The sequence below is a fragment of the Dipodomys merriami genome, unplaced genomic scaffold (genome assembly GCF_024711535.1).
Source record: "Dipodomys merriami isolate MVZ:Mamm:240054 unplaced genomic scaffold, mDipMer1.0.p SCAF_10, whole genome shotgun sequence".
Lineage (NCBI taxonomy): Eukaryota > Metazoa > Chordata > Mammalia > Rodentia > Heteromyidae > Dipodomys > Dipodomys merriami.
In genome coordinates, this window is record NW_027202271.1 from 31,953,850 (window position 1) to 31,981,417 (window position 27,568).

The 27,568-nt window shown below is 36.6% G+C and overlaps 1 protein-coding gene across 1 annotated transcript in view; it reads left to right on the forward strand.

Annotated features, from left to right (window-relative positions):
- The window catches only part of Trhde (thyrotropin releasing hormone degrading enzyme), a 378,190-nt gene that overhangs the window by 107,566 nt on the left and 243,056 nt on the right, over positions 1–27,568 (forward strand). The window contains exon 3 of the mRNA XM_069988744.1: positions 13,581–13,707. Coding sequence (XP_069844845.1) covers positions 13,581–13,707 — 127 coding nt within the window. The remainder of the gene's footprint in view (positions 1–13,580; positions 13,708–27,568) is intronic.

Genomic DNA, 27,568 nt, shown 5'->3' on the forward strand with positions numbered 1-27,568 from the left:
TGTGACAGACTGAATAATAACCCCTGGTGCCTGTCTGTTATTATTTCTTAAAAGCTGTGAGGTTTGTGCGCCAAGAGAATGGATGGACACTAGCTTCATCAGATGATTTTAAGCTAAGTCCTTCAACACTAGTGTTTATTTATGTATCTATATACATGAATTTCTACCTCTATCTATACATTTATAACTATATTAGAGTTCTCTTTATATAATCTATTTTCTATCTATCCATCTTCAACATCAGCATAATCACCATCATCAGCATTTATCTGTCCTTGGCTGATATATGGGAGCAGAAGTTGGCTTATCTATTTATCATCAGATGATAAATATATAGGTAGATGGTAGATAATTCAACTGGTAAGTTTGTTAAAATGTAAATTTTAGGATGATCCTAAATCATCCCAAGTGATAATTCAAAACTTCTGGTGTGGGTATACAATAGAATCTGAATTGATTAAAAAAGATAATCCTGTGTGATTCTTAGGAATGTGTTGTAAATAATACAACAGAGAAATGAATGGCCTCTTAAGGTATTCACCTCTTATTTCATCATTTGACTTTTTCTTTGAACCAGCTATAAATACCCACGTGTTGTTTTCCTAGAAATAATATAGGTGTGCCATGCTGAACAGAATCGTCTCTATAAAAGAAAGAGGCACATGAAGACAAAGTACACTCCTATAGGAAGTAGAAAATCTTACTGTAGTCACTGGGAAGGAAGATTAAAATATTGTGATGCATTAGTTTCCTATTGTAACCCTAATAAGGTGCTGCAAATTCAGCAGATGTAGTGTAGCACAAAGTTAGTTTCTTTCTGATGCGGAGGTTGGTTGGCAACCCTCTGGAGGAGGATCTAGTTGTGTGCTTTCCCAGATTCCTTGGTGGCTCATGGCATCATTCTCCGTTTTTGTTTGTTCACATTCCCTACTCTGTCATCCTGTCACCCGCTCAACTCCCTCTGATTCTTCCCTATAGGACATTAGTGATTACACTAGGAATCCACCTGGATAATAGAGAGAAACTTCTCCACTCAGGATTGTTCACCTTCATGGCATCCACGAAGCTGCTTCTAGGTATAGGATAAAGCTGTCTCTGGGGTTATTATTCAGTCTGTCACATATACTTAGAAAAATGTGAAAACAGGTATGTTAATATGGAAAAGACTTGCCTTTCCCTTGGAGTAACTTCATTTGATCTTAGCTAAAAGGTGGAAAAGTGAGAGTACCCATGAGTAAGTTAAACTCTTCAGTTCCTGGTGACATGGCAAATACCATGCTGAGTAAATAAAGTGATTTCCAACAAGAAATTGTACGGTTTGCCACCATGCTAATTTTCTTGCCTGAAGCAAAATTTTCTTGGAAGATATAACCAGTCAATTATAGGACATTTTAGTATTAGGATGGAAAAGAACTTCCAGAGTTTATGTGGGGTTGGGAACATGTTGGGAACATGTCTCCGTTTTGTTATCAGATGCAAGGCACCGTATTAGATACAGTAAGAACTGCAAAGAGAGATTTGATGGTTGAAGAACTTCAAGGTCCTACAAGAGATTGGGCTACAGTGTAAATATAGACAGCCTATTAACCTTCAGTGTCCCTGGGCCACGGAACCCCCAAACACCCCTGTTGTGTATAGCAAACCTGTCTCAGAATTCTCAGCAGGTGTTTTTCTCATGAATCTTTAGTAAAATTCTATAAAGAAAGAAGGGAGAAAATAGTCACTGGCACAGGCCTCTCGTGAAACTTTATCAATGACAATATATTTTAGATTCTTCTTATAACAGTACTTGATATGGAGTATAATTTAGCGCAGAGCTGGTTTTCAACCTCACTAAAGAGGTTTAAATGATTGTTCTCAAAATATCTACCATATGTATCTGTTCCGTGGATTTCAAGGTGACTTCGGTTGTAAGGCTTCAATTTCTTTCTCCATTTTTTGTTTGTTTGTTTAAATGATAGGTTTTCAGGTAATTGTGATTTTAATATCCCCGTGCACCTCATTCTAAGTACTGACATTTTACTCTTCACCCATCCCTCTTTCTAAATTCTCCTCCTTCTCAGACTGAGTCTTGGAGTATAGTGATGGAGACTGCCTATTATGGGTTGTTCTCACTTCAAAAAGTATAGGACAAAAATTTACTTTAAATATTCAGCTCTTGAATCAATGGCCTCCCTCTCTCAGCATACCTGACATTCTTTAGCCTGAATATTCCATTCCCCCTTGGTTGTTTCAATCACGTTAAACTGTCTCAGGTTCTGAAGTGGCTGTCAATTGCTCAAAGCAACTCATCCAGTCTCCTCACGGGAGACCTCAAGGCCCTTCACAAGTTCCTGTCTGTTGGGCTTCCACACCACCTGCTCCAGCCAGGTAGGTTTCATTGTCACAGATCTTCCAGCCTCCCCTCTAAGTTGCCTAGCTTCTGAATCTGGGCACAGGTTCCCTATTTCTGACAGTTCTGGGTGTGTGCGTGTACTTCTCTTTTATTTAAGGAAAAATATATTATCTTCTGAATTTTAAGTAAGACTAAAACTCCCAGGCTTTCAATTTCTTGTTGACAACATCCTTTTCTCTTGCCACCAATATATTTGTCTTCTACTTAGATCCCAAACACCTGCTCAATCTCCCTGGCTTGTTCTGATTTACTGATTTGTAGGAAGAACCACCAAATCAAATTATCCCCACACAGGTAAATTAATTAAGCTTTATTGGCTGAGAATATTATAGTACAACACTTCATTGTTTCGCAATTATTAACCAATGAAACTGTCATTTCAGTTAGGTGAAAGAAAAAGTAAACAGAGTGATACTTTAAAGCTAGTGCAATAATTACTGTGTCTTCCAAAGTTCCTAATGTACTCTAGCAATATAAAATTTTCTTGGAGAATAATTATGGCAAGCCAGAAGGTTTATTTAACTTAAAGTACCAAATTACAAATGTCAAATCAGAGAAAACGTTATTCACGTCTTTAACAGGTACATTACTGTTGTAAATGGTTTTTCTTTTTCTTGACTGTTTGATGTAACTATTCACTTTTTCTCATAATTATATAGCAACTACTACAATTCATTTTTAACACAACAAATAATTAAAATAGTCTACAGAAGTGCTTTAGGTACAGAGAGATTTTGTTTCACTACCTTTTAAAGCTACTCGATGATAGAAAATCTTGTTCTGTAATTCTTTTTTTTTCTTTTTTTAATTTAATTTAATTTTATTTGTGAACATACTGTACAGAGGAGTTACAATTACATGGGCAGGATAATGCGTACATTTCTTACCAAGCATTGCAGCCTCCTCCTTTGTTTACCCTTCACATCCCTTCCCAGCCACCCCCCTCCCCCCCAATCCCAATTTGTTCTGTAATTCTTAACGGGGGTGAAATTTATTGCTAACTCTTTACTAATTCCACAGGTACTTGTGAACATTAAAAGACCCTGAATATTAAAGTATTTTAAAGAACTATTTTCTAAAGTATTTTAAAAGAGACGGTATCTAAACTGATTCTCTGGAAGATTTCAGATTTTTTCTGACAACTGCATGTAGTTCCTTAAACTTTTGAATTGTATTTCTCTTGTGTGAATATATTTTCCTTTGTTTGGGAATTATAAAAGGTGGAACTTTATATGCAACAGTAATGGGTTGTTTATCTTCACTTCTGTCATACTTTATCCCAGTTCTGTTGCATCATTCTCTCTATGAGAAGTATTTCTCTGAAGAACCAGTGATATCAATAAAATATACTTTGTTATTCTACTTCATTGTATATCTTTCTCATTGGACTGTACTCTTCTTTTCTTTCTTTTTTAATCTTTTTTTTTTTTGCCAGTCCGGGGGCTTGAACTCAGGGCCTGGGTGCTGTCCCTGAGCCTCTTGGTGCTCAAGGCTAGCCCTCTACCACTTGAGCTATAGAGCTACTTCTGGCTTTTTTTTTTCTGAGTGGTTTATTAGAGGTAAGAGTCTCATGGAGTTTACTGCCTGGACTGGCTTTGAACCACAATCCTCAAATCTCAGCTTCCTGAGTAGCTAGGATTACAGGTGTGAGCCACTGGTGCTTGGCTTGATTTTTTTCTTTTTTTAAAAAAGTAGACATTATTATTATTATTATCATTACTATTATTAGTAGTAGCACTAGTAGTCTTTAGGTAGTTTTACAAAGGAGTTGCCATTTAACAAAGCAGTTTATGAATATAATATATCTTGATCAATATTTTCCTTTTCAACCTTCTGGCCCATCTCTCCCTACTCACCCCTTCCCTCACTTTTTGGAATACTAGCTTCTTGAAAGGAGAGAGCTTTTTCTTTCACTCACTGTTAGACAGTAAGCACAGGAACAATGATTTGATTTCAACTAGGGCTTATTAAACATCAACTGAATAACCAAACCCCTAGTGATGAAATCTTAAGTCTTTGTCTAAAGGGCACACCTATCAGAGACAAGATTAATTTGAATCTATCTGACATTCTCATCCAAATGACTTTCTTCCAAAGGATGTTCTGTCTTAACATTACTGGACCCTTAGTTTAAAATCATTCAGTGACTAGCCTATGCCCACATTATTAAATTCCTATTTTGTGACTTGGTTCACAGGTGCTTCTGTACTATGATTTGCATCATCTCTTTACGTTTCCAATCACACCTATCATTATATATCATTATATATCTCCTTTTCCAATTTGTCTCTGTCTCAAGATAGTTTTAACAAACAGCCCTTTATATCTTAGTTCAACTTCTATAGGTCACTGATGTTCCTGAAATGCAAACCTAATTTTATTAGCTCCTGACTTAATTCCTCCTTTGATGTCTCACATCTATTATAATAAAACTAATATTTTTCAATCCCTTTGAGATCACTTACAATTTGGCCAGTGATGTTATCTTAAATCATGCTATTGTTTTGGTCTTAGGAGATCATCCTTTGCTTGGTAGATTCCTAAATAGCTTATTTTTCAGATACAGCCTAAGCATCTCCTCCTCTGAGTTCGATTCCCATTATATACTCTTAGAGTCTGTACATACCTGTGAATTTCACAATATTCACCAAAAGTTATCAAGCCTAGTGCTTGATACAAGATATATTGAACTACAAAGGTGTTACTTTTATCTAATGATATTATCTAATAGGTTAAATTCTTTGTTATAGTTTGACTTACATTCATGGATAAATAGGCAACAAGAAGCAAAAGCAAAGAGAACAATGAGAAATGTTTCAAGGGGGGGATGAGAAGGGATGGGAAGGGGAAACAAAGGAGGGGGCAGCAATGTACTCATTACCTTGCTCATGTAATCATAACCCCTCTGTACTGTATTTTCACAATAATATATATATATATAATTTCAAAAAAAGAAATGGTAATGCAAGTGAGGGAGATAGAGAGTAGTAGGGTAGGAGTAAGGCTTCTTATAACTGAGATCTTGACAAATAGCTAAAGATGATGAAGGAATGAGTCTTGAAGACACCTAGTAGGAAACCTATAATCCTTGAGAATCTGGTATTCTTCAGGTGTGGTAAGGAGGCTAGAATACGAGTGGATTGTAATTACTATGGAGCAAAGTAATAGAAAATAAAACCAGAGAACTAAAGGGAAAAAACTATATAGGGAATTTTAGTTCCTTAAAAAGATGGATTTTTATACTAAGTGAGACAGGAAGCTCGTGGAAGAGCACTCTTATTTTAATTGAAAGTTTGGTTACTGTGTAGAGAACAGCCTGAAGGTAATAATGGTGAAGCACGAGCAGAAAAGTTGACCCATTATCTAAGGAAAAAATAGAGGACTTTAAATCAGTGGTGTTGAAACTGGGCTTTTGAGAAGTAGTTAGATTAGAGTTGATAGAATTTGCTGGAGTTTTAGGGAAAGAAGGAAAAGTAATGATAATGCTGACCTGGACAACTGGATGAAAGTCAGAATTGACATTAAGTAAGATGGGGAACATACTAGGAGGAATAGATACATGTGCATGTATGTAAGATCAGGAATTTGCCTTCATAATGACTAGATTTGATTCCTATTTGATTTCCAAGTGGAAATTTCAAGTGGGAAGTTGGATTAAAGAGTCTTGAAGTCTAGAACTATTGGGTAAATCATTGGTGTGTAAAAAATATTTATGACAATGAGATCATGTTATAATTAAGGACAGAGATGGGAAGATATCTATGGAATAAAACTTGAGTTCTTTCATAATTGAAAAGTGGTTGGGGCTGAGCATAGGGAGGGACATGCCAGGAACTGAGATGGAGTGAGTGCTCAGTAAGAGTGAAGGACAGGAAGAAGTCATGTGATAAAAGTGTTCAGAACAGGATGAGATCAACTGCTCTGGAGAGGTTAAGTAAGTTGAAATTTGAGTGGTCTGGTTTTGCCATGGAGACCAATAGTGATCTTCATAAAATCTGTTTCTGTAGAGAAAAACATTTTTTAATTTTATTTTATTGTACAATGTTGCACAGAGGGGTTACAGTTACATGAGTAAGGCAATGAGTACATTTCTTGCTGGCTTTGTCTATTTATGTGGTGCTGAGGAATCGAACCCAGGGCCTCATGCTTGCAAGGCATGCACTCTACCGCTGAGCTACCTTCCCAGCCCCAATGAGTACATTTCTTGTCGAGCATTGTTACACCCTCCCTTGTTGTTCTCCCACTATCCCTTCCCTCCCCCACCAGAAGTTGTAAAGTTAATTCCGATATAGTGTCTTGTGGGTATCATTGTTGCAATGGGTCATCCTTTGTCCTTGTTTCAGCATTTTGTTATTCCCCATCTCCTCCTCAAATTAGACAAATGTATATACAAGAGGCAGGGTACCAAAATCAAGAACAGTGACATCAGGGGATATACCATAGGGAGAAAAACGTACAAAAGAAACAAAAAAAAATCACATGGTACATTAAAAACAACAACAAAGAAAGAAGTCTTGTGTCCAAACCTTGGGATTCATTTTTCTTAGTATCATCTTATACAGTCATATGTACACATTTTTCTTAGTATCATCTTATACAGTCATATGTACATAGTTTTTGAGCTTTTCTGCTCATCTGATATAATTATCTTAGACTTATACTAATTATTGCAAATGGTGGGAGCATGGAATTCCATACACACACACACACACACACACACACACACACACACACACACACACACACTCGTGTTTGTGTGCCCCTCTACTGAGGGGCATCTGGGCGGGTTCCATATCTTAGCTATTGTGAATAATGCTGTGATAAACATAGTTGTTCTGGTAGCTTTAGTATGGTCTTGTTTGTGATTCTTTGGGTAAATGCCCAAAAGTGGGATTGCTGGATCATAGGGGAGCTCTATGTGGAGTCTTTTGTGGAACCTCCATACTTCTTTCCAGAGTGGTTGAACAAGTTTACACTCCCACCATCAGTGTAGTAGGGTTCCCCTTTGGTCACATCCCTTAGAGCCTCTGCATGGCAAAGGGCATAGCTAGCAAGATCAATAGAAAGCCCACAGATTGGGAGAAGATCTTCACTAGCTATACAACTGACAAGGGCCTCATATCTAAAATATACTTAGAACTCAAAAAATTAATCATCCACAAACAAATCCTCAAAGAAACAATCACCCCATTAATAAGTGGGCTAAAGAGTTAAAGAGAGACTTCTCTGAAGAGGAAATAAGAAAGGCCAATAGACACATGAAGAAATGCTCAACTTCTCTAGCCATAAAAGAAATGCCAGTCAAAACAACATTGAGATTCCACTTCACCCCAGTTAGAATCAAGAAATGTAATGGAACTGGCGCTGTAGCTCAAGTGGTAGAGTGCTTGCCTTGAGCTGAGGGACAGCGCCCAGGCCCAGAGTTCAAGCCCCACGACCGACCAAAAAAAAAAAAAAAAAAAAAAGAAATGTAATAACAAAACCATTTTTGAAATGGAATTTAAGTCATATTAGCTATAGAGAACACAAATAGCAAATGTCCTAGGTAAACTAACATTTTGGCTTCCAGGTACTCCTTCATTCTTTTATTATTATTATTATTATTATTGTTATTATTATTATTGTGAAAATGCCGTACAGAAGGGTTACAATTACATGGGCAAGGTAATGAGTACATTTCTTTTTTTGGGGGGGGGGGGTCCAGTCGTGGGGCCTGAACTCTGGGACTGGGCACTGTCCCTCAGCTCTTCAGCTCAAGGTAGCGCTCTACCATTTGAGCCACAGCGCCACTTCCGGCTTTTTTCTTTTTGCTTATGTGGTGCTGGGGAATTGAAACCAGGGCCTCATGCATGCAAGGCAAGTGCTGAACCACTGAGCCACCTTCCCATCCCCATGAGTACATTTCTTATCAAGCATTATTGCCTCCTCTTTTGTTTCCCCTTACCATCCCTTCCCATCTCCCGCGGCCCCCATGCGGCCCCCTTTCCCCCCACCGCGCCAAAGTTGTAAAGTTTGTCTTATACATCTCATTGTTGCAGTGGGTCCACCTGTATCCCCATTTAAACACTTTGTTTTTTTCCTTCCCCTCCACAAATTATACCAACATCAAATACAGTAAAAACAGGGGTTATACCGTGGGGGAGGGACATACAAAGCAACAAAGAAATAATCTTATAAATGTGTTAGAAACAATAGCAAGAAAGAAAAAACATTTGAGTCCTTATCTTGGGTTTCATTTAGCCTAACATCAACTTATTTGACCAATTCTGCTTGTCTCAGACATACTAGTTATTGCAAATAAGGGAAACTATGGGACCTATATTTCTTTGGGCCTGGCTTATTTCATTTAATATAATTTTTTCCAATCTTTCCATTTCCTAAAAAATGGACCAATGTCATTCTTTCTGATGGAGGCCTAGAATTCCATTATGTGTATATACCATATTTTCTTGATCCATTCATCTACTGAAGGGCAACTGGGTTGGTTCCATATCTTAGCTATGGTAAATAATGCTGCAATAAACAGTTGTGCTGAAAAGATGTCTTTGCAGAGGCAAGAAGGGATAGAATGTAGAGGATTTGGCTCTCTTTTCCCTTCTTTCCTTCCTTCCTTCCTTCTTTGATCCCTCCTTCCCTCCCTCTCTCCCTCCCTTCCTTTCTCTCTCTCTCTTTTCTTTTTCTTTCTTTCTTTCTCTTTCCTTCCTTCCTTCTTTCTTTCTCTTTCCTTCCTTCCTTCCTTCTTTCTTTCTTTCCTTCCTTCCTTCCTTCCTTCCTTCCTTCCTTCCTTCCTTCCTTCCTTCCTTCCTTCCTTCCTTCCTTCCTTTCTTTTGTTCTTTCTAGCTCAAGGCTGGCCCTCTATCACTTGAGCCACAACTCTAGTTTTGGCTTTTTAGTCATCAAAATTGGAGATAGGAGGCTCATGGACTTTGCTATGTGGGCTGGCTTTGAAGCATACTCCTCAGATCTCAGCCTCCTGAGTAGCTAAAGATTACAGACATTAGCCATTGGTATCTGGCTGGCTTTGTATTTCTTTTGCCATGGCTAGGCAGGCATTGTATATTGTTAAACTTCTCAGATTGTGCTTTTATTGTTTTATTTGTTTTCCACATATTCCCACCCTTTTAGGAGCAGTAAGTATAAATGTCTTGTTTATTTTATACTAGGAATTTGATTGTTCTATTTCTGTTCCCCAGTACAATGCCGAGCACGCATATTGCAGTCATACAATATATGTTTGAATGAAAAAGAACTGAAGACATTACATTAAGCATGTACATGTTCTTTTTTTCATTTCCTTGAATTATTTCCATGAAGTTTAGACAATCAGGTTGAATTATGTTTGTTTTATCTGGTAGAGTTGATTGATGGATGTGACTGTGCTTCTACCCAAATCAATGATGGTTCCTCAGAGTAAAATCAGTGACCTTGGAAGCATCTATTTCAGTAGTTCTGGTTATTGTTTCTCTTTTATTATTTTTTGCGACAATCTCATTATGTAGTTCAGATTGGCTTTGAACATGTGATGTTTCTGTCTCAGCCTCCTGGGGCTTATAGGAGCTGCTAGTATGTACAGCCTAGCTATAATTTTAATAGGAGTTTACTAGTTAGATCACCTTTAACTTTCTGAAAACTATTTATTTTTCCTCAGGGTCTCTTTGGCATTTTCATTTTACCATTTATGTGGCATATATCATTATCTAATTTACCTTTTAATAAATTAGAAACCCTTTGAGAGTGGAGATTATGCCTTCAGTGTTTTTATTATATCACTCATGCTTTGTATCCTTCTTTGTTTAGAGAACACATTTTTCATTTCTAAATTAAAAATGCTTAGTCTAGGCTCTGATACAAATCAGGTGCCAAGCAAATATTATTTGATTGAATGAATGCCCTAGGGAATGATTACTCTCCTTAGAGGAGACTTGGGGCATAGGAACATAGACTTGATGCCCTTTCCTGTGTGATGTGTTCATATACCCACCCCCACACAACACCACTGCTTTGCTCTTAATACCTCATGCCTGGTACCTTCTCCAAATGGCTTCCTTCCACCATGGACATGTACATCACCCAGATGCACCAAGTACCAGAAGGACCTGGATTTTATATCTTTTATTTGGCAGACAGTAGCCAAAGATTAGGACGTGAGGATATGGAAGTCTCTTTCTCTTGTCTCAGAGCACCACAAAGTTGTGAGTTTTCTTTCACTCCTTAAAGCTTCCTGTGGATGAGGTTGAGCGTAGGATTTTAGCTGAAATTTTAACCTTGCTTGGATTATTGGATTATTATCCTTCTTTATCCTGCTTCTCCTATTCTCTTATATAAGGTCATTCCTGAGGGCAGGGTACTTTCTTATCAAATCATTTGAACACTCATAGTTGTTTTTTTAAAGCTTTATTCCTTAGGGGCTTCATTTAAGATGTTGCATGTTACAACGGACAAGGGTCTCATATCTAAAATATACTTGGAACTCAAAAAATTAAACCACCCAACAACAAATCCTCAAAGAAACAACTGCCCAATAAATAAGTGGGCAAAAGACTTAAAGAGAAGCTTCTCTGAAGAAGAAAGAAGGATGGCCAATAGACACATGAAGAAATATTCAACATCCTTAGCCATAAAAGAAATGCAAATCAAAACAACATTGAGATATCAGCTCACTCCAGTTAGAACGGCAAAAATCAAGAACTCTAACAACAACAGATGCTGGAGGGGATGTGGACAGAAAGGAACCTTACTTCATTGTTGGTGGGAATGTAAACTTGTTCAACCACTTTGGAAAGCAGTATGGAGGTTCCTCAAAAGACTTCATACAGAACTCCCCTATGACCCAGCAATCCCACTTTTGGGCATTTACCCAAATGTTTACAAACAAGACCACACTAAAGCTACCAGCACAACTATGTTTATTGCAGCATTATTTACCATAGCTAAGATATGGAACCAACCCAGATGCCCCTCAGTAGATGAATGGATCAAGAAAATGTGGTATATATATACACAATGGAATTCTATGCCTCCATCAGAAAAAATGACATTTCCCCATTTGTTAGGAAATGGAAAGGCTTGGAAAAAATTATATTAAGTGAAGTAAGTCAGGCCCAAAGAAACATAGGTCCCATGGTTTCCCTTATTTGCAATATCTAGTATAGGTATGAGTCAAGTGGAAAAGGTCAGATAATGTGATGTTAGGAAAACGAACCCTTAAATATGTATTTTAATGTTTTCGTTTCTTTCATGCATGTGTTTCTAATGCATTTATAAGATTATTTCTTTGTTGCTTTGTATGTCCCTCCCCCACAGTGTAACCCCCGCTTTTACTGTATTTGATGTCAGTATAACATGTGGAGGAGATGGGGACAAACAAGTCGTTTAAGGATTCAGGTGGACCTGTTGCAACAATGAGAAGTACAAAGTGTCATGTCAAAACCAGCTTTACAATGTCGGTGTGTGGGGGGGTAGGGGGGTAGGATTGGGTGGGGGGGAGGGGGGAGGCTTGGAAGGGAGGTGAAGGGTAAACAAAGGAGGAGGCTGCAATGCATACATAAGAAATGTATGCATTATCCTGCCCATGTAATTGTAACCCCTCTGTACAGTATGTTCTCAAATAAAATAAAATAAAAAAAGATGTTGCATGTTTATAAACAATTGATGTGTGTGGGGGGGAATCTTAACCACTGCCTCTCATCAAGTTATATTTTACTAATGAAGATGGTTTCTTCTTACAGACTTTGGCTTGATAGTATTGCCAGCCAAAAGTATGGCTGACTGAAAACCAAGTTAGGTATTTGATTTAATTTTGGGGAAAAGAAGTGATTTCATAATTTCAGTGAATACTTGTTACTGAATTGAGTGAAATATCTTACTGAATTATTTGTCTTTCTACACAAAATTAGAATGTGTTTCCTCAACTGTCTAATCATTCTGATTATTTACATCTCTCCTTATGTATCTATAGTGAGTTATCTGTATAATCAATTTTTATGTTATGGTTGGCTATAACTTCCCTTGCTTTCCTCTTGAATATATATCCATTTAGTATTCTGAGTAATGATTTGTAGTGATTTGAAGGGGACACTCACTCCCTTCTCTGTAAAATATGATCAGAAGTTACATGTTTTAGAACTGAAATACACTTTAGCAACAGTTGGTGGCCAAGACCTTCACTTTATAAATGACACCTCTTGAGACCCAAAGAGGTTAAGTAATTTGTTCAATATCACCCAGCTCAGTTAGTGGCAGAGTAGGACTAAACTCCAACTCCCAAGCTGCTGTGCTTTCTGCTGCTGCACAAAATACATACTTCTTATTCATAGAATTGATATGAGGATTAGGGACCACATCTGTGAAAAATAGATTTAGCCTTTGGAAGGAAAGATTCTGGATAGCTTTATGGAAGCGCTATGAAAGCTAATCTCATTTTAACCTTTCATGCACAATTGTTAGTTTTGTTCGGTTTTATGTTTCTTGCTTTAGGGTTTAGGCTTCATTTTTTTTTTGGTCAAGGACTAGATAAATTATTATGCTTGCTTTAAAAATCAATGTTAAGTATCCAGATTGTGTTAGAAATATGAATTGCTTCAGCTGATTTTTGAAGTTAAGAGCCATTGTAGACAGCCATGCAGTATGGTGATTGCTTATGAACATGAAATGTTTTCTGTCCCTAGTTTGCATTCTGGGAGTAAGATGAGTTGATTCCAAAAAAAGAAGGAATCATATGTGTATATGTATATGCATATAATGTATATTTATATATCTATATCTCAGTCTGGTAATGCTTCCAAAGTTATTACCACATGTCTTTAACAAACTGTGAATTTTCCCTCTCACTGAGCACCATATCTTGCCTACTTTTAGCATAGCCAGAGACCTATTATCCTAATCCACTCTACCTTCCTATCTCCAGCAAACACATGTAAGTGATAACTTTGAATATTTATTTTTCTGGATGGTATATAAATCTCTTCCATGTCATTGTGTAAAATGTGGAATTGTGACCTCGTTACTTCAATTGTTTAAGTTTGGTTTTGTTTAGCTACTGTGCATTTCGATATATGAATAAGAATCTTATTTTGTTTTCATAGTCTCTGAAATAATTTGTGTAGATTTGTATTTGCAGGGGAAAATCAAACCTGAGTTCCAAAAGGCTAAAGTAACGATTGCACTTTTTTTTTTTTTTAACTAGGTACGGTTATATGCAAGACCTGATGCCATCAGAAGAGGATCTGGGGACTATGCTCTCCATATTACAAAGAGATTAATAGAGTTTTATGAAGACTACTTTAAAGTGCCCTATTCCTTGCCAAAACTAGGTAAGATTTTTCTTGATTATTTTATATTAAGGGTTCCTGGGATTTCTTCTTCCTGCATTATTTGAGATATCCAGAAGCATGCAAATTCAGAGATTTGTATTTTTTGAGATGATGAGCACACACATATTTTCTTCTGAAGAGGTTGAATAAGATTTAGTGTCTCTGGAGACTATCCAGTAAGTGCTTATGGGGATTAAGACAGGCATTATGTAAATTTAGGGACACACATGCACACACACGCGCATACACAGACACATGATAACACAAAGCTCTGTTCTTCATTTACTACATTGTGGGGAGGAGTGGCTACTATGTGGGTAAATACAGAACATCTTCCATGAAATCGTCAGACAGTAAGCAAAGGCACATATATTTCAAATCAGTTCTTTATGACTCCCAGAACTATTTGATATTTTACTTGGATAAGATACTCATAGGTAGATCCTCTTAACCAATCCTCTTTTTTTTTTTTTTTTTGGTGGGGAGAGTGTTATTAAACCTGTGTTTTTGCACGTGCTAGTGAAGAGTTTCACCACTGAGCTATATATCCCGGGCCTCAAATATTAATCTCAATGAATTACTATCCTAAAGACTTTGTTTGTTTACTTGTAATTTTAGCTCCATGTTACAGTTATTGAAGTGCAAAGAGAAAGGAAAATTGGTAATAATGGAGAGTATGTTCTCTGTGAGTATTTGGCAATTCCTCCTTTTGCAAAAGGAATGTGCTCAGTAACTGTTCGTCAGGTGAATAAACAAATTAATATATTATCTTAATTTGAATGAAGTGGCTGCTTTTTCTAAGATGACATTCTAGGATATAAGAAAGTATGCATACATGATTTAAAACATTGTACATATATGCCTATGTAATACATGTATTAAAGTGTACATTCATGTATTAAAATGTTGAAGTTACTTATCCCTTCCCCGAACATTTGTTATATCACAACAATCTTTTGTTCCCTTCTTTACTAAGAGCATTTTTGATCAGGGCCCAAACAAAAGGTCCTTCTCCTTGGGAAGAATAAATTGTTTACTTGATCAAAAGTGCTAGTTTGAACTACAGGTTCTCCTCCCTGGAGAACTGGGCCTTTTTCATTAAAGTACCTGCCTGCTGTGTAGCTTATTGGTCTTACAATAAGTGGATAGTTCAGAAACTAGAAAGAATAGTTGATCTTGTTATCTACAGATAGGCCATGCAATTTTAATCAGTTGCATCATAAAATTCTAAGCTTTTTTTGAAAGTGAAATACGCACTCATAAAAATCAATGGGCAAAATTTTATTTCAAGTAGGGCCTGTTGTGTTTGCTCTGTTTTCTTTTTTCTTTTTCTCTTTCCTTTTCTCTGTTTACTTTCCTATCAGAATCTGTTACACTGAAACCTCCCTGGTAGTTACCCAAGGCAAAAAAAGGAATACCTGACCTCATTTACATGGGAGGTGGCTCTGTTATCTATTCCAGGTAAAACTGTGTGAACTTCTCAGCTTGACCCTAATGTAAAATTCACAAGTGCTTATGTTGCAAGTTCAGCCAGAGAAATAAAATGTGGATCTTTCTAGGTCCCCTTCAGACCAGTAATTAGTGGAGAAACTCAATTTATACCTTCAGGGGGTCCCATGTCTCAGTTGGCTTGCAGCAGGAAGCATTTCTGCTCCTCTATTTCACTCACAATTAAGCCATGCAGGCTTTCATGTGCAGACAAGGCTTTGTTCACTGTTACTGTTACTTGTTAAGCTACCATGTGGTGTATATAATTGAGTGATTTGATTTACCCCAGCCAACTCCTTTTCATATGACTAAGTACCATGGTACTTTGTAAAATTTCCCTTAAAGTTCTTACTATATCTATATCTATATCTATATCTATTAATGGATTTATAAGTATGCTTTCAAAATATCTCCTACATAAAGCCCCTGATCATGGAAGTATTTTGCTTTTTAATTGACAATGTTTTGAATAAATTATATGGAAATCATCTCATTCTTTGTTAATTATGTCTATAGACTTGTTCTAGATGTTAACCGAGGTTGCCTTGATCCTTCAAGTTTTTCTAAATGTTTATTGTACACTTCTTGCCTTTCTTCATTTGCGATCTAAGCATTTATTGTGTGTCTGCCACAGGCACTTTTCTAATATATCTATTTCTTTTCAGTACTGGGGCTTGAACTCAAAGCTTTAAACTTTCTATCAGTTTTGCTCAAGACAGGTTCTCTGAGCAGGTGCTCTCGATTGAAAGCCACTCTTTTAGTCCAACTCTTTGCTGGTTATTTGGAGGTGGAATTTTGTGGACTTTTCTGCCTATCTAGCTTTATAACAAATTCCTTCAGGTCTTAGCCTTCTGGGTTAGAATGATAAGTTATCACTGGCACTTGGATTCCATTGGGATGTTTTTGTGTATGTATAAAAACTCAAAGGAATGGAGATCTGAGCCCAGTTTCTTGGGACAAGGCCTATGGTCAGAGAGAACGAAGTACCTAGTTTTTGACATGAAAGATTTCATATTGTAAGGACCAAGAGGCAATTGTGACTAGAGTACAGTGAAGTAAGGGTGAGACGTAAACAAGAAGGCCTAAGTATAATGAAAACATGGCGGATTATCTAATCTAGTAGACTATGGGAGCAATTCTCCTTCCTCCCTTTGTCCCTCCTTCTTTCCCCACCTTGGTCTCTCCCTCCCTTTTGCTTCCCTCTCTCCCTCTGTCCCTCCCGCCCTCCTTCTGTCTTCCCACCTTCCATCCTCCTTCTCTCCTCCTGTCTCTTCTTTCCTTCCTCCCTCTGCCCTGACCTCCTTCCTGCTCTTCCTGTCTTCTCTCTCTGTTTTTCTTTCTCTCTTCTTTCCCTTCTTTCCCCACCACCCCTTTCCTCTCTCTCCTTATAAGATGAAAATCTATTAGTCTGCCTTGAGCACAGGAATTACATATGAAGTTTGTATTGTAAAGGTTCATTCTGATGGATAAGTTGAAAATTCACTGAAGGGAGTGGTTTTCAGCTGGGTGAATTTTTCCCCTTAAGCAGTCATTTTTTGTCACAAGTTGTAGTGAAGTAATTAGCTTGTATATACCATCCACATTAGGTAAGTAGAGTCCAGAGCTACTGCTAAAGATTCTACAATGGACAAGATGGCCCTTCATAAATGACAAAGAAAAATCTAATCCAAATTGTCAACAGAGATTCCAAAGGTAAGAGGAAAGTCCAGAGACATAAAAGCCAGTAAAAAAGGCCATTAAGAAAAGTGAGGCAAGGGATGGGCTGGGAGAGTTGGTTGACAATGTTAAAAGGGATGACATCAGTCAAGATGCACTATATCAACAACTTGCTTTGTTGAATGACAATTCCCATGTGCAACTACTTAAATAATAAAAAAAAAACAAAGAAGGCAGAGGCAAAATTCTGGCAAAATAGGGTGGTTGCTTGGACTAGGATGTTAACAGTGGGGTAGTCAGAAATGATCTAATTCTGCACATACAGTGAAAGTGGAAATATCAGCAGTGACTGATGTATAACATCTGATAGAAAAGAAAGAGGGGATTAAAGAGTGACTCTAAAACTTTTCAACTCCATAGAAGGATAAACATTAGCATTTACTGAAATATAAAGATTGTGGAAGGAGGTAATTTTTGAGACAGACATATCTATTAAAACATTTAGGCAGCATTTTGATGCCCAGAAGAAATTCAAGTGGACAGATGGATTTATATATATGGAAGTCTGGGTGAGTAATCCTGCTCAAAGTATACTGTTGCCAGCATAGTATGATATATAAATATGTGAGGCTGAATGAGATTGCCAAGAGAGTGAGAATAGATGAAAGAAGAACAAAGAGGGACTGGCCCAATGTTTAGAGGTTAGAAAGGTAAGCGATCAGTGAAAATTACTGGAGTCATTGGCTGTGACACAAAGGAACTAAGTGTTTGTGGCATTCTGGGGAGCTCATTGAAGAAAGCATAAAGCTAGATGAGGACTGTAACTTGACTGTCCATTGACAGCAGTGTCATGAATGTTGCTCATGGCATTGACAGGAATGGCTGCCGATCAACGGCCTGACAGGTGTGCTTAAGAGCAACTGAGGGAGGTGAGACAGTGGGACAGTAAGCAGAGATGGTGACTATAGATCAAAGGCTATCATTTCTGAAAATTTTGAATTGGGAAAGTTTGGGAAACAAGAGAAGTAGACAAAGTTGTGTTCTAATAATGCTCACCCCTGAAAAAGAACTACTTCCGCTGAAATGACACTTTTTTTTTTGTCTCAGAGATTGTTCCTGCTCCAAACAGGTGTAAGGGAGTATAGAACTTGCCTTTTGTTAATTCTCACTGGGAATTGACAAAAACAAGGCTGATAAACAAACAAATAATAACAAACTCTTCCATCAGTCACTTGATGTTGTTGAAATTTGTGAGGGGATGTGGGTATGTGAACATCAGGCTACTCCACCGTAAAATGATACATAATAAAGCCCACAAAATGTAATATATGACTCTCCTTTCCTTAAAAGTTGTTTTAGCTCCTCTGTCATAAACTCTTCATTCCGTTTCTTTTCCTAATGCTGAGTAGTTCAAGTACACTATGGTGATTTCATGTTATGTTAGCTCATCTCTAAGGATTTGAGTTTCCACCCGAAGGCATATGTAAAGAAAGATCTCCAAGAGGAGTTTTGGTGCTTCCTGTTAAAATAATTTATTTTCATTGTTAAACAATACACCTTGTTATTATTACTAAGCCAACATAAGCAACCAGTGTATACTGTGTGAAGATTTGTTTTTGTATCTTTAAATTAGATAGTTAAAACTATTTGTATGAAATTTACAGTTTCTATTTTCTCATATTAAATTATAGGAGAGGCAATCTATTTAATGCAATACAGCTTACAAGATCTCTATTTTTGTGAAAACTATAGGCTTAGAGTGCTACTTTAAAAGAATGTTCTTGTAGACATGTAAAGAATTAGTTATCTTTCCCATTGCAACAATGAGATGTACAAATCGTTATGTCGAAAAATGAACTTTATAATTTTCGTGGGGAGGGGGGAAAGGAGGAGGGGGGTTGAGAGGGGGTGGGAGATGGGAAGGGATGGGAAGGGGAAACAAAGGAAGAGGCAACAATGCTTGCTAAGAAATGTATTTATTACCTTCCCCATGTAATTGTAACCCTTCTGTATGGTATTTTCACAATAAAAAAAATAGTTATCTTTGATCTTATATCAAAACCTATAGATGATAGCAAAACCACAAGGACAGTCTGTTTCTGTATATGAAATATGTTTCTCTTAAGAGTTTTATAAATTTGAATCCATCTAATCTTCACTACAATCATTTGAGGTAGCATATGTTATTTTTAATTTTCTAGATAGGGAAATTTAGGCATTTAGTGGATAAGTAATGGAAGACACATCATATAGTAGAAAATAGTGAAATTGGAATTCAAAGCCAGATGATCTGATTCTAGAATCTTGGAAATCTACTGAAAGAAATTTTGAAAATTTTGATAATCTGAAAATTAAAATGTAAAGCATCTTAGTAAATTAGATAATCAGATTGTTAGAGGAGTAATATAACTACTTTTGTAATTTCTTATGGCTATTAGAAGTAATACATGGTCTTTGTAGAAAATTGGAACAAAAATTATGAAGAAACACATGACCTACGGCTCACAGTTTCATCAATCAGAAGACATACCTGAGCCTTGCAAAAGTGTTTTAATTATAGATGTTTTATAAGTTAATTAGGTGGCAGATAAAATGACTGATAAAATATTTTGTTACACACTTGATTTAGGTTCCCATTAATTATGGCAGATAGTTTTCAGTTTCCTTTGCTGCTACTCTATAATTTGTAAATCAATGATTTGTAAAGGAGTTTGCTTGATTGCATCTTTTCAAGACACTGTGTTTTTATGGTGCTTTTAGGAAGAATTCATTAGCTACCTGGCATGATGCAGTGATTATAAAGGTAGTACATGTGTTTTGTAACAAGAATTTCTGCCCTCAAGGAGATTGTGGTTTTGTTGAGGAGAGAATACAATATTTACAAGGATGAGACACGAACAATATGGCATATAATCTAACACTAAAGTCTTAAATGGCAAATATTTAATATTAAGTTAACAGTGTGTGATCCTGTATTACAGGCATAAGACACATGAAGACAAGTTTTACCTTTACTTGAGGCCTAACAAAGGAGATCAGAATTTAAGTAATAACACAAGGGGAGGTTATTTGAGACTTGTATAGTATCCCTTTGGATAACTTCTTTCAGTTCTATGTGTCTTGTTGATGGATTCTATTATGGAAAAGATAAATTATAGTATAAATGATCCTATTGGAGACCAAGAATAAGAGAGGCTAGCTTCAATGCTTGACATCTACCTAAGCCATAGTAGAAATGTCTATTTTATTATAGTGGTGATGGTGGTGAGAATAATGATTTGCTCCCTGAAAATATTAGAGCCTTTCATGAACTAGTTCATGATGCACTTGAAATATATATATATAGCAAATATTTCAAATGTGTCAAACTATATACAATTACATATTGCTAACTTTTATAAAACGTTTATATTGGATGCAAAACACTTTATCTGTTTTCCTTTAAATTAGTGGACATAATTGTCACAAGTATGTCTCAGTTCTACATTTCATAGTTGAATCATTCACAACTCACTATTTCTATAAAGCATGACTTTTCTTGCCTTACCTATGATTAGATAAATACAGAGCACAATGTTTTGTCAATGATTTTAAATAGAGCTGGAGGTATAGCTCAAGTAGACGCCCTAGATTCAATCATTAGCCTTAAAAATATTGCCTTAATGAATATTACTTTAAGTGAGCTGCCGGTGGCTCATGCCTGTAATCCTAGCTACTCAGGAGACAGATCTGAGGATCGAAGTTCAAAGCTAGCATGGGCAGGAAAGTCTGTGAGACTCTTATCTCCAATAAACCACCAGAAAACAAGAAGTGGCACTGTGGCTCAAGTGATAGAGAGCTAACCTTGAGCTGAAGCGCTGAGGGACAGTGCCCAAGCCCAGAGTTCAAGCCCCACGACCAAAAAAATACATAAATAAAATAGTTCTTTATTTAAAAAAAAAACAAAGACTTAGGAGCTCATTATATGAGCTTGGTGTAATTATGTGGCAATGTGAATTTATTTCCAACATGCTTTCTCTAACTAGAACTCAAAAAATTTGATCTCTTAATTGGTACTCCTTAATTGTATGTTTTTTGGTGGGAACTTAAGAGTCTCTGTGGTGTTGATATTATTAATGCCTTTTTAGGGAATAAGATGCGGTAGTACTTGCCTTTTGTAACAAATACAACAGAGAAATACAATTTTATAAAGTTGTTTTCCTTTCCTCTTTCTTTGGAAGCAAATAAATATAATCTCTATTTTATTAAAGTAATTTATTTTTGACAAACACTTCATCTGGTGATTTTTGTAATAAACTAAAAGAATACATATCATTTCTCTTAATAGGAAACATTTTATGCTTTCCTAACTAACCCCTCCTCTGACAGCCATTTGTGCTAAAACAACACCAAATTCTATTAAAGTAGACATGATTATTTCAACAGCTATTTTAACTCCATTTAACAAGGCATTTTACTCCTTCATTAATTATTCTATAATATGGCCATTTAACTGTTCTTGTTAAGCTATTTTGTAGCTATTACATGCTCTATATTTCCAAGACTATGCTAACAAACAGAACATGTATATGATACTTAGGGCTTATAGTATTTATCCACTAATGCACTAAAAGAAATAAAAAAACATGCTAAGGATGAAGAAAATCAATGAAAACAATGCATTTTAGTTGGGATGACACATGAGGTTATTACTGATATAAAGAAGAAAACCACAAGCACATTGGAGAATTTAATGCAACACAACCAACTGTAGAAATGAATTAACTAATTAATTCAGCTAGCATTTATTGAGTAGTTACTATGTACATTGTACTCAGTATGATGCTAATTAGCAGTATCTTCTGCTGAAGACATAAAATCTAGCTAAAAGAATAGTTGTCTCCTTCCTTCCTCCCTCCCTTTCTTTCTTCCCTCCCTTTTTTCTTCCCTTTCTCTTTCTTTCTTTCTTTCTTTCTTTCTTTCTTTCTTTCTTTCTTTCTTTCTTTCTTTCTTTCTTTCTTTCTTTCTTTCTTTCTTCTTTCTTTTCTTCCTTCCTTACCTCCCTCTCTCTTTCTCTCTTTCTCTTTTCTTCTTTCTTTCTTTATTTCTTTCTCTCTCTTTCTTTCTTCCTTTCCTTCTTCCTTCCTTCCTTTCTTTCTCTCTCTCTCTCTCTCTCTTCCTTCCTTCCTTTCTTCCTTTCTTCCTTCCTTCCTTCCTTTCTTCCTTCCTTCCTTCCTTCCTTCCTTCCTTCCTTCCTTCCTTCCTTCCTTCCTTTCTTCCTTTCTTTCTTTCTTTCTTTCTTTCTTTCTTTCTTTCTTTCTTTCTTTCTTTCTTTCTTTCTTTCTTTCTTTCTCTCTTTCTTTCTTCTTTCTCTCGTGCTTGAACTCAGGGCCTAGACATTGTCCTGAGCTTTTTTTTTTTTTGCTCAAGGCTAGCACTCTACCACTTGAACCATAGTTCCAGTTTTATTTGGTGATTAATTGGAGATAAGAATCTCAAGGACTTTCCTGCCTTTGCTGGCCTTGAACTGTGATTCTCAGATCTCAGCCTCCTGAATAGTTAGGATTACAGTCATAAGTCTCTAGCACCCAGTCCAAGAAAAAAGTTTTAAAAATTATTTTGTCAACTTGACAATATAATTATATGCTTAATTTGCTTTTTCCCTCTCTCTTCTCCAGTGTTAAGTTTCAGACTTGTATAACTTTAGACTCATTAGCATAGTTCACTCTTGAACATACTTCATTAATTCAACAAGCAGCTTTTAAACTTAAGTTTTAACCCGGGTGCCTCTTTTGTTTATTCATTAATTTTAAAAATTTAAGGTAGTTGTTCAAAAAGGTTTCAACACATGTCAACTTATGAGCAAAATGTATCTTGATCAATGTTACCCTTTCCATAATCAGTGAGGGTTTTAACTTGATTACAGTGTACTTATAAAAGATCTTCCCAATACACTGTTTTATCTATTCTAACAGAGGTGTTTGGTTACTAAGTTAGGAAATAACTATTTCTGGTATTTGCCTATTTCCTCATTGGGTTAGCCTTGCCTTCTGCTCCTCTTCCTTGCTTGCTATGGATCCACTAGGAGGCTTTGCTGTCTGGAAATGGACAGTTCTTCCTTTTGTGTATCTCATCCATCCCCTATCCCCACCAAAAGACATCCTGTTAGCTATTCTCCATTTTCTCTGGGAACTTTCCATTTTCCCCTCTTAGTTCTTTCCCTACCAGCACTAAAAATACGGTGCTATTTCTCTCAGCTTGACCACCCACATGTACACTCACTCCAGCTGCTGAACCATTTCTCTCCTTCCTTTTACAGCTAAACTGCTTGAAAGGATTGTCTATGTTCACTGACCCCAGTTTTTCTCATTCCCTTGTCTCTTGTATGTTTTACTCTGCATCAGCCTTCTGCCCTCAACACTATAGTAAACCTCCCCAAGCTTAAGCACTCCTCCACAGTTATAAATCCCGCCCCCAGTTCTCAGTCTTCATCTTGAACTGTCAGCAGCATCTGGTACAATTGTTCTCTCCAACTCCTTGAAGTATAGATTTTTTTTATCTTTCTGGACAACACATTTTTCTCTTTCCTTTTACTCACGGGCCATTCCAAGTCTTATTTTTTTGTCTTTAAATCACTTCATACTGGGGAGCTGCAGGACTCAGGTTTATGCCTTTCTCTTTGTTACTTACATTGGTGGTGACCTCTTTTTTTGAGACATCATGCAGGCTTGTGACTGGGGAAGGAGTTGTAAGTCAGCAGCCATCAACAGAAACCAAGTTATGTAGATCATAATATTGTTGATATTGGCATTACCAAAGAGTATATCAAATTAACCTGCTTAAGTTTCTATCATGCTCCCTCCAGAGAGTAAAGGGCAACTTCATCTCTTGAACAATCATTTAGGTTATAAAAAACAAACAGCAGGGTGCTGGAGACTCATGCCTACAATCCTAGGCTGAGACTTGAGGATCTTGCTTTGAAGCTAGCTTGGATAGGGAAAAGTCTGTGAGACTTTTTAGCTCCAATTAGCTACCAAAAATTAAGGAAGTGGAGCTGTTACTTAGGTGGTAGAACATTAGCCTTGAGCAAAAGAAGCTCAGAGACATTTCCCAGGCCCAGAATCCAGGCCCCAGGACTAGGAAAAACCAAGAAAACAATACATAAACCAAAAAGTTGAACCTCGTATATTTTTTCTTTACATATCAAAACTATAAACAAATCTCTGTAGCACTACATATTAAATATATACTGAATCTTCTCACTTCTGACTGTTCTCATAGCTACTCTTTTCATTCCAATGATCATGTTCACATGCTTGAATCAAGAGTTCAACTTACAGAAGGTTCAGATTTGGGGCACACAGTTTGGGGCAGGTCTGACTATGGATCTACATAAAGGAAATTGTAGGTGAGGAATGGGCAAGTTGCTTCCTGAAGAAGGAATGAGCTTTGGGTTTACTATGCAATGGCAAGGATATTAAGAGAGTGTTCTTTGTGCCTTGATGCTTTTCAATCTGGAAATAAAATAATATTTATTTGCCTGTTAGTTCTTTCACCCCCATTGTTCTTTGAAATCAATATACTACTTTTTCATAGATTTGACAGACATCTGTTAAAAAGCTCTTATGGATCAGATACTATTCTACAAGGTTTTAGAACGTTAACAGGAGGCCTCAATACTTTAACTGAACTTAGATATTAGTGGAGACAAAAGGTATATACATATCCATATCTATTTTAATAAAAAAAACACTGGCAACTACTATGGAAAAAAATGAAGGGGTAGGGTAGGATCCATGGGAAAGGGGTTGACAAGTGAAAAGGAGAAGAGGAGGAGAATGCAGTTAAGAATTCAATATACATCAATATATATTGAAAGGGATGACGTTGATCAAGATGCATTGTATTCACAGATTGTTTTGTTCAATGGCAACTCTTTTGTACAATTGTTTAAAGATATTAAAAAAGGACTTTCAGACCAGATGGGCTTGAAACTATGATGCTCAATTCTCAGCATCCTGAGTAGCTAACATTACAGATGTGAATGGACTCCTGGCTTCGTGTGACATATTTTTTAGGGATCATATTATCTTCCTCATGTAAAACAGCCTGTTGAAGGAACAGGAAAAAAAAAAGAAGAAAAGCTAAAGCATAACGCCAGAAATAATGGCCAGTTGGGTAGATTGGTGGTAGCAGAGATTGTAAGAAGGGATAGAATCTAGATGTATTTTGACAAAGTTAAAGGTAGGAATCTTTTTGTGCTTGATTCTTCTTTCTTGGTTATTATGAGTTAACATGGCAAGATGAATAATTTGTATTTTCTGTATTTCCTAACCAGAGCAACTGTATTTAGAACAAAATAATGGCTGTAATACGCTTTCCTTGAAGTGGATTTTTTCCTTACTGGCCATTGGTCAATCTGGAGTTAATTATAGCCAAATAGCAATCCAAAGCCCTGGAGAAAGGGAGGAACATTTCATTAAAATCTAGCTGAGGATTACTGCTGACAGAAGCACTGCCAATCAGGCAGTTTTAAAAAAAAGGTGACCATTCCCATAAACTTTACTGCTAAAATAGCTTATATTGAGTTATTGAGATCAGAAGGTGGTTTTTTGTTTCTGTTTTTTTTTTTCTTCCAAATTAGCTCCATTTCAAGAAACGGAGACTGTGAGGGTAGTTATGGAAATGAGGGTTAAGCATCTCAAAGTCAATTAAAGCAAATCACTTCACAACACAGAAATAGTCAAAACATTTTTTTCTCTCTTTCCCTTTTTCCAATGTTACTGTGACAGTGTTCTTTATGGGATGCAGGCCTCTTTCAGATGTTCGCATTATGATGATATTATAGTGATCGCTTATGGCAGGTTATAATTCCTAAAGCTTAGGACCTGTGAGCACCCAGCTTTGGCATTGAGGTCTGATGATCTTAACCAGATATGGGGCTGGGGGTGGGAGTGAGGTGGGAGGGGGGCAAAAAGTGATCCTTTCCGCAAACTGTGAAACTTCTGCTTGTAATTTTCAGGAGTAAAAATGCAGGATAGCTCTGGTAACCTAAGTGAGAAGTGCTTTCTTCATTCAAGGCATGAATCTTCAACAAACCATGGAACATTCAAATTAGATGGAGGCTGAGAGATTATTATGAGGGAAAAAAAATCTGATTCTTAGAAAACATTTCAACCTGACACAAACATGATGTGATTGTTTTGAGAATAAATTTTTTTTTTTTTTTGGTTGTGGTCTTGAACTCTGGGCCTGGGCACTGTCCCTCAGCTCTTCAGCTCAAGGCAAGTGCTCTATCACTTGAGCCACAGCGCCACTTCCAGTTTTCTAGTTGTTTATTGGATATGAGTCTCATGGATTTTCCTGCCTAGGCTGGCTTTGAACCGTGATCCTCAGATCTCAGCCGCCTGAGTAGCTAGGATTACAGGCATGAGCCACCGGTGCCTGGCTGAATAAATTGTTTTTATAAGATCCTTTTTTTTCCCCTCTAAGTTTTCAACTTATGATTTTATCCATCCTGGTACTAGAGAAATTTCAAGAGTCATACTGAAACTTTTTGAAAGATTTCAAGTGGAAAATATACAATTGGTCCACCTTTTTAGTCTTAAAACCTTTCATTACTGTCTTTGAGACTTTTGATGTTGCTGCTTATGTACTTTGAAATGTAAAACAAATTGAAGTGTAAAACAACCCTTATCTGGTCAGGGATGTTGCAGTATACAAACAGCAAATCCAGTATAGAAGTTGTAAATAAAGCCTTCCAGGCATTCCTGAAGCTTTTTAAAGGCTAATTTTGAAAGAGAGGCGAGTCCCAAGTGCCATTTTTTCAGTTGGAGGAATTTTAATGGTTTATAACTTTGATTTATTTTTTATTGGCTTTATTTTTCTTTCTTTATGTGTCCTGTCTTTATATGAGAAGTAATTCATGAATGACCTAGAGTTTGTCTTAAACAGTACAGAATCAGGTATCTTTCAAATTTGAAATTGTTAAGCGATTCCTTTTATTTCACAGACTGAAAAATATTCACTAAGCTGTGAAGTAATTGGTAAGTTGAAAATGTTTAGGATCATTTAGCTCCTTAAATACATTGAGATATACTCTGTCAATTTTTATTAATATTAATAAAGGTAGCTGGTAAGTGGTATGAAACTCGATGAGCCAAACTCTTCCAGTGGGCAAAACCAGCACTCTATTTCTTAGCAAGAATGTAATTTAATTTCTTATACCTTATTGCAACAGGCTGAACTGTCTTCCTCCAAAATTGATATTTTGAAGCTCTAATATCTAAGTGTAACTGTATTTGGAAATAGAAGATAACTAAAAGGCAATTAGAAAGTAAGTAAGCCTAAAGGAGGTCATTAGGGTGGTATCCTAATCTGATAGGTCTGGTGGCTTTAGAAATTCTTGTTGGTGTCCTGTGAGGACTCAGAAGGAGGAAGGCCATGTCCTTGTATGAGTTTGGGTCATTTTCAGTACTGTTTGCTTAAGCTTGTGATGCGAGTACAGTCAAAAGAAAGTTAGTGATAACCACGTGAGGTATTCGGACCTTTTTGGCATGTTCCCATTTTATCCAAATTACATAGATTATTTCAGAGGAAATTACTGATTTTACCTTCTTAAGTATCTATTACTCTGTATCATCCCTTCTCATCTATAGTGAAAAACAAGTGTGCTTAGAAATAATTTTAATATAAATCCTCTATATGGTTATCAAACTCTCTCTGGACCGGGCTAGCT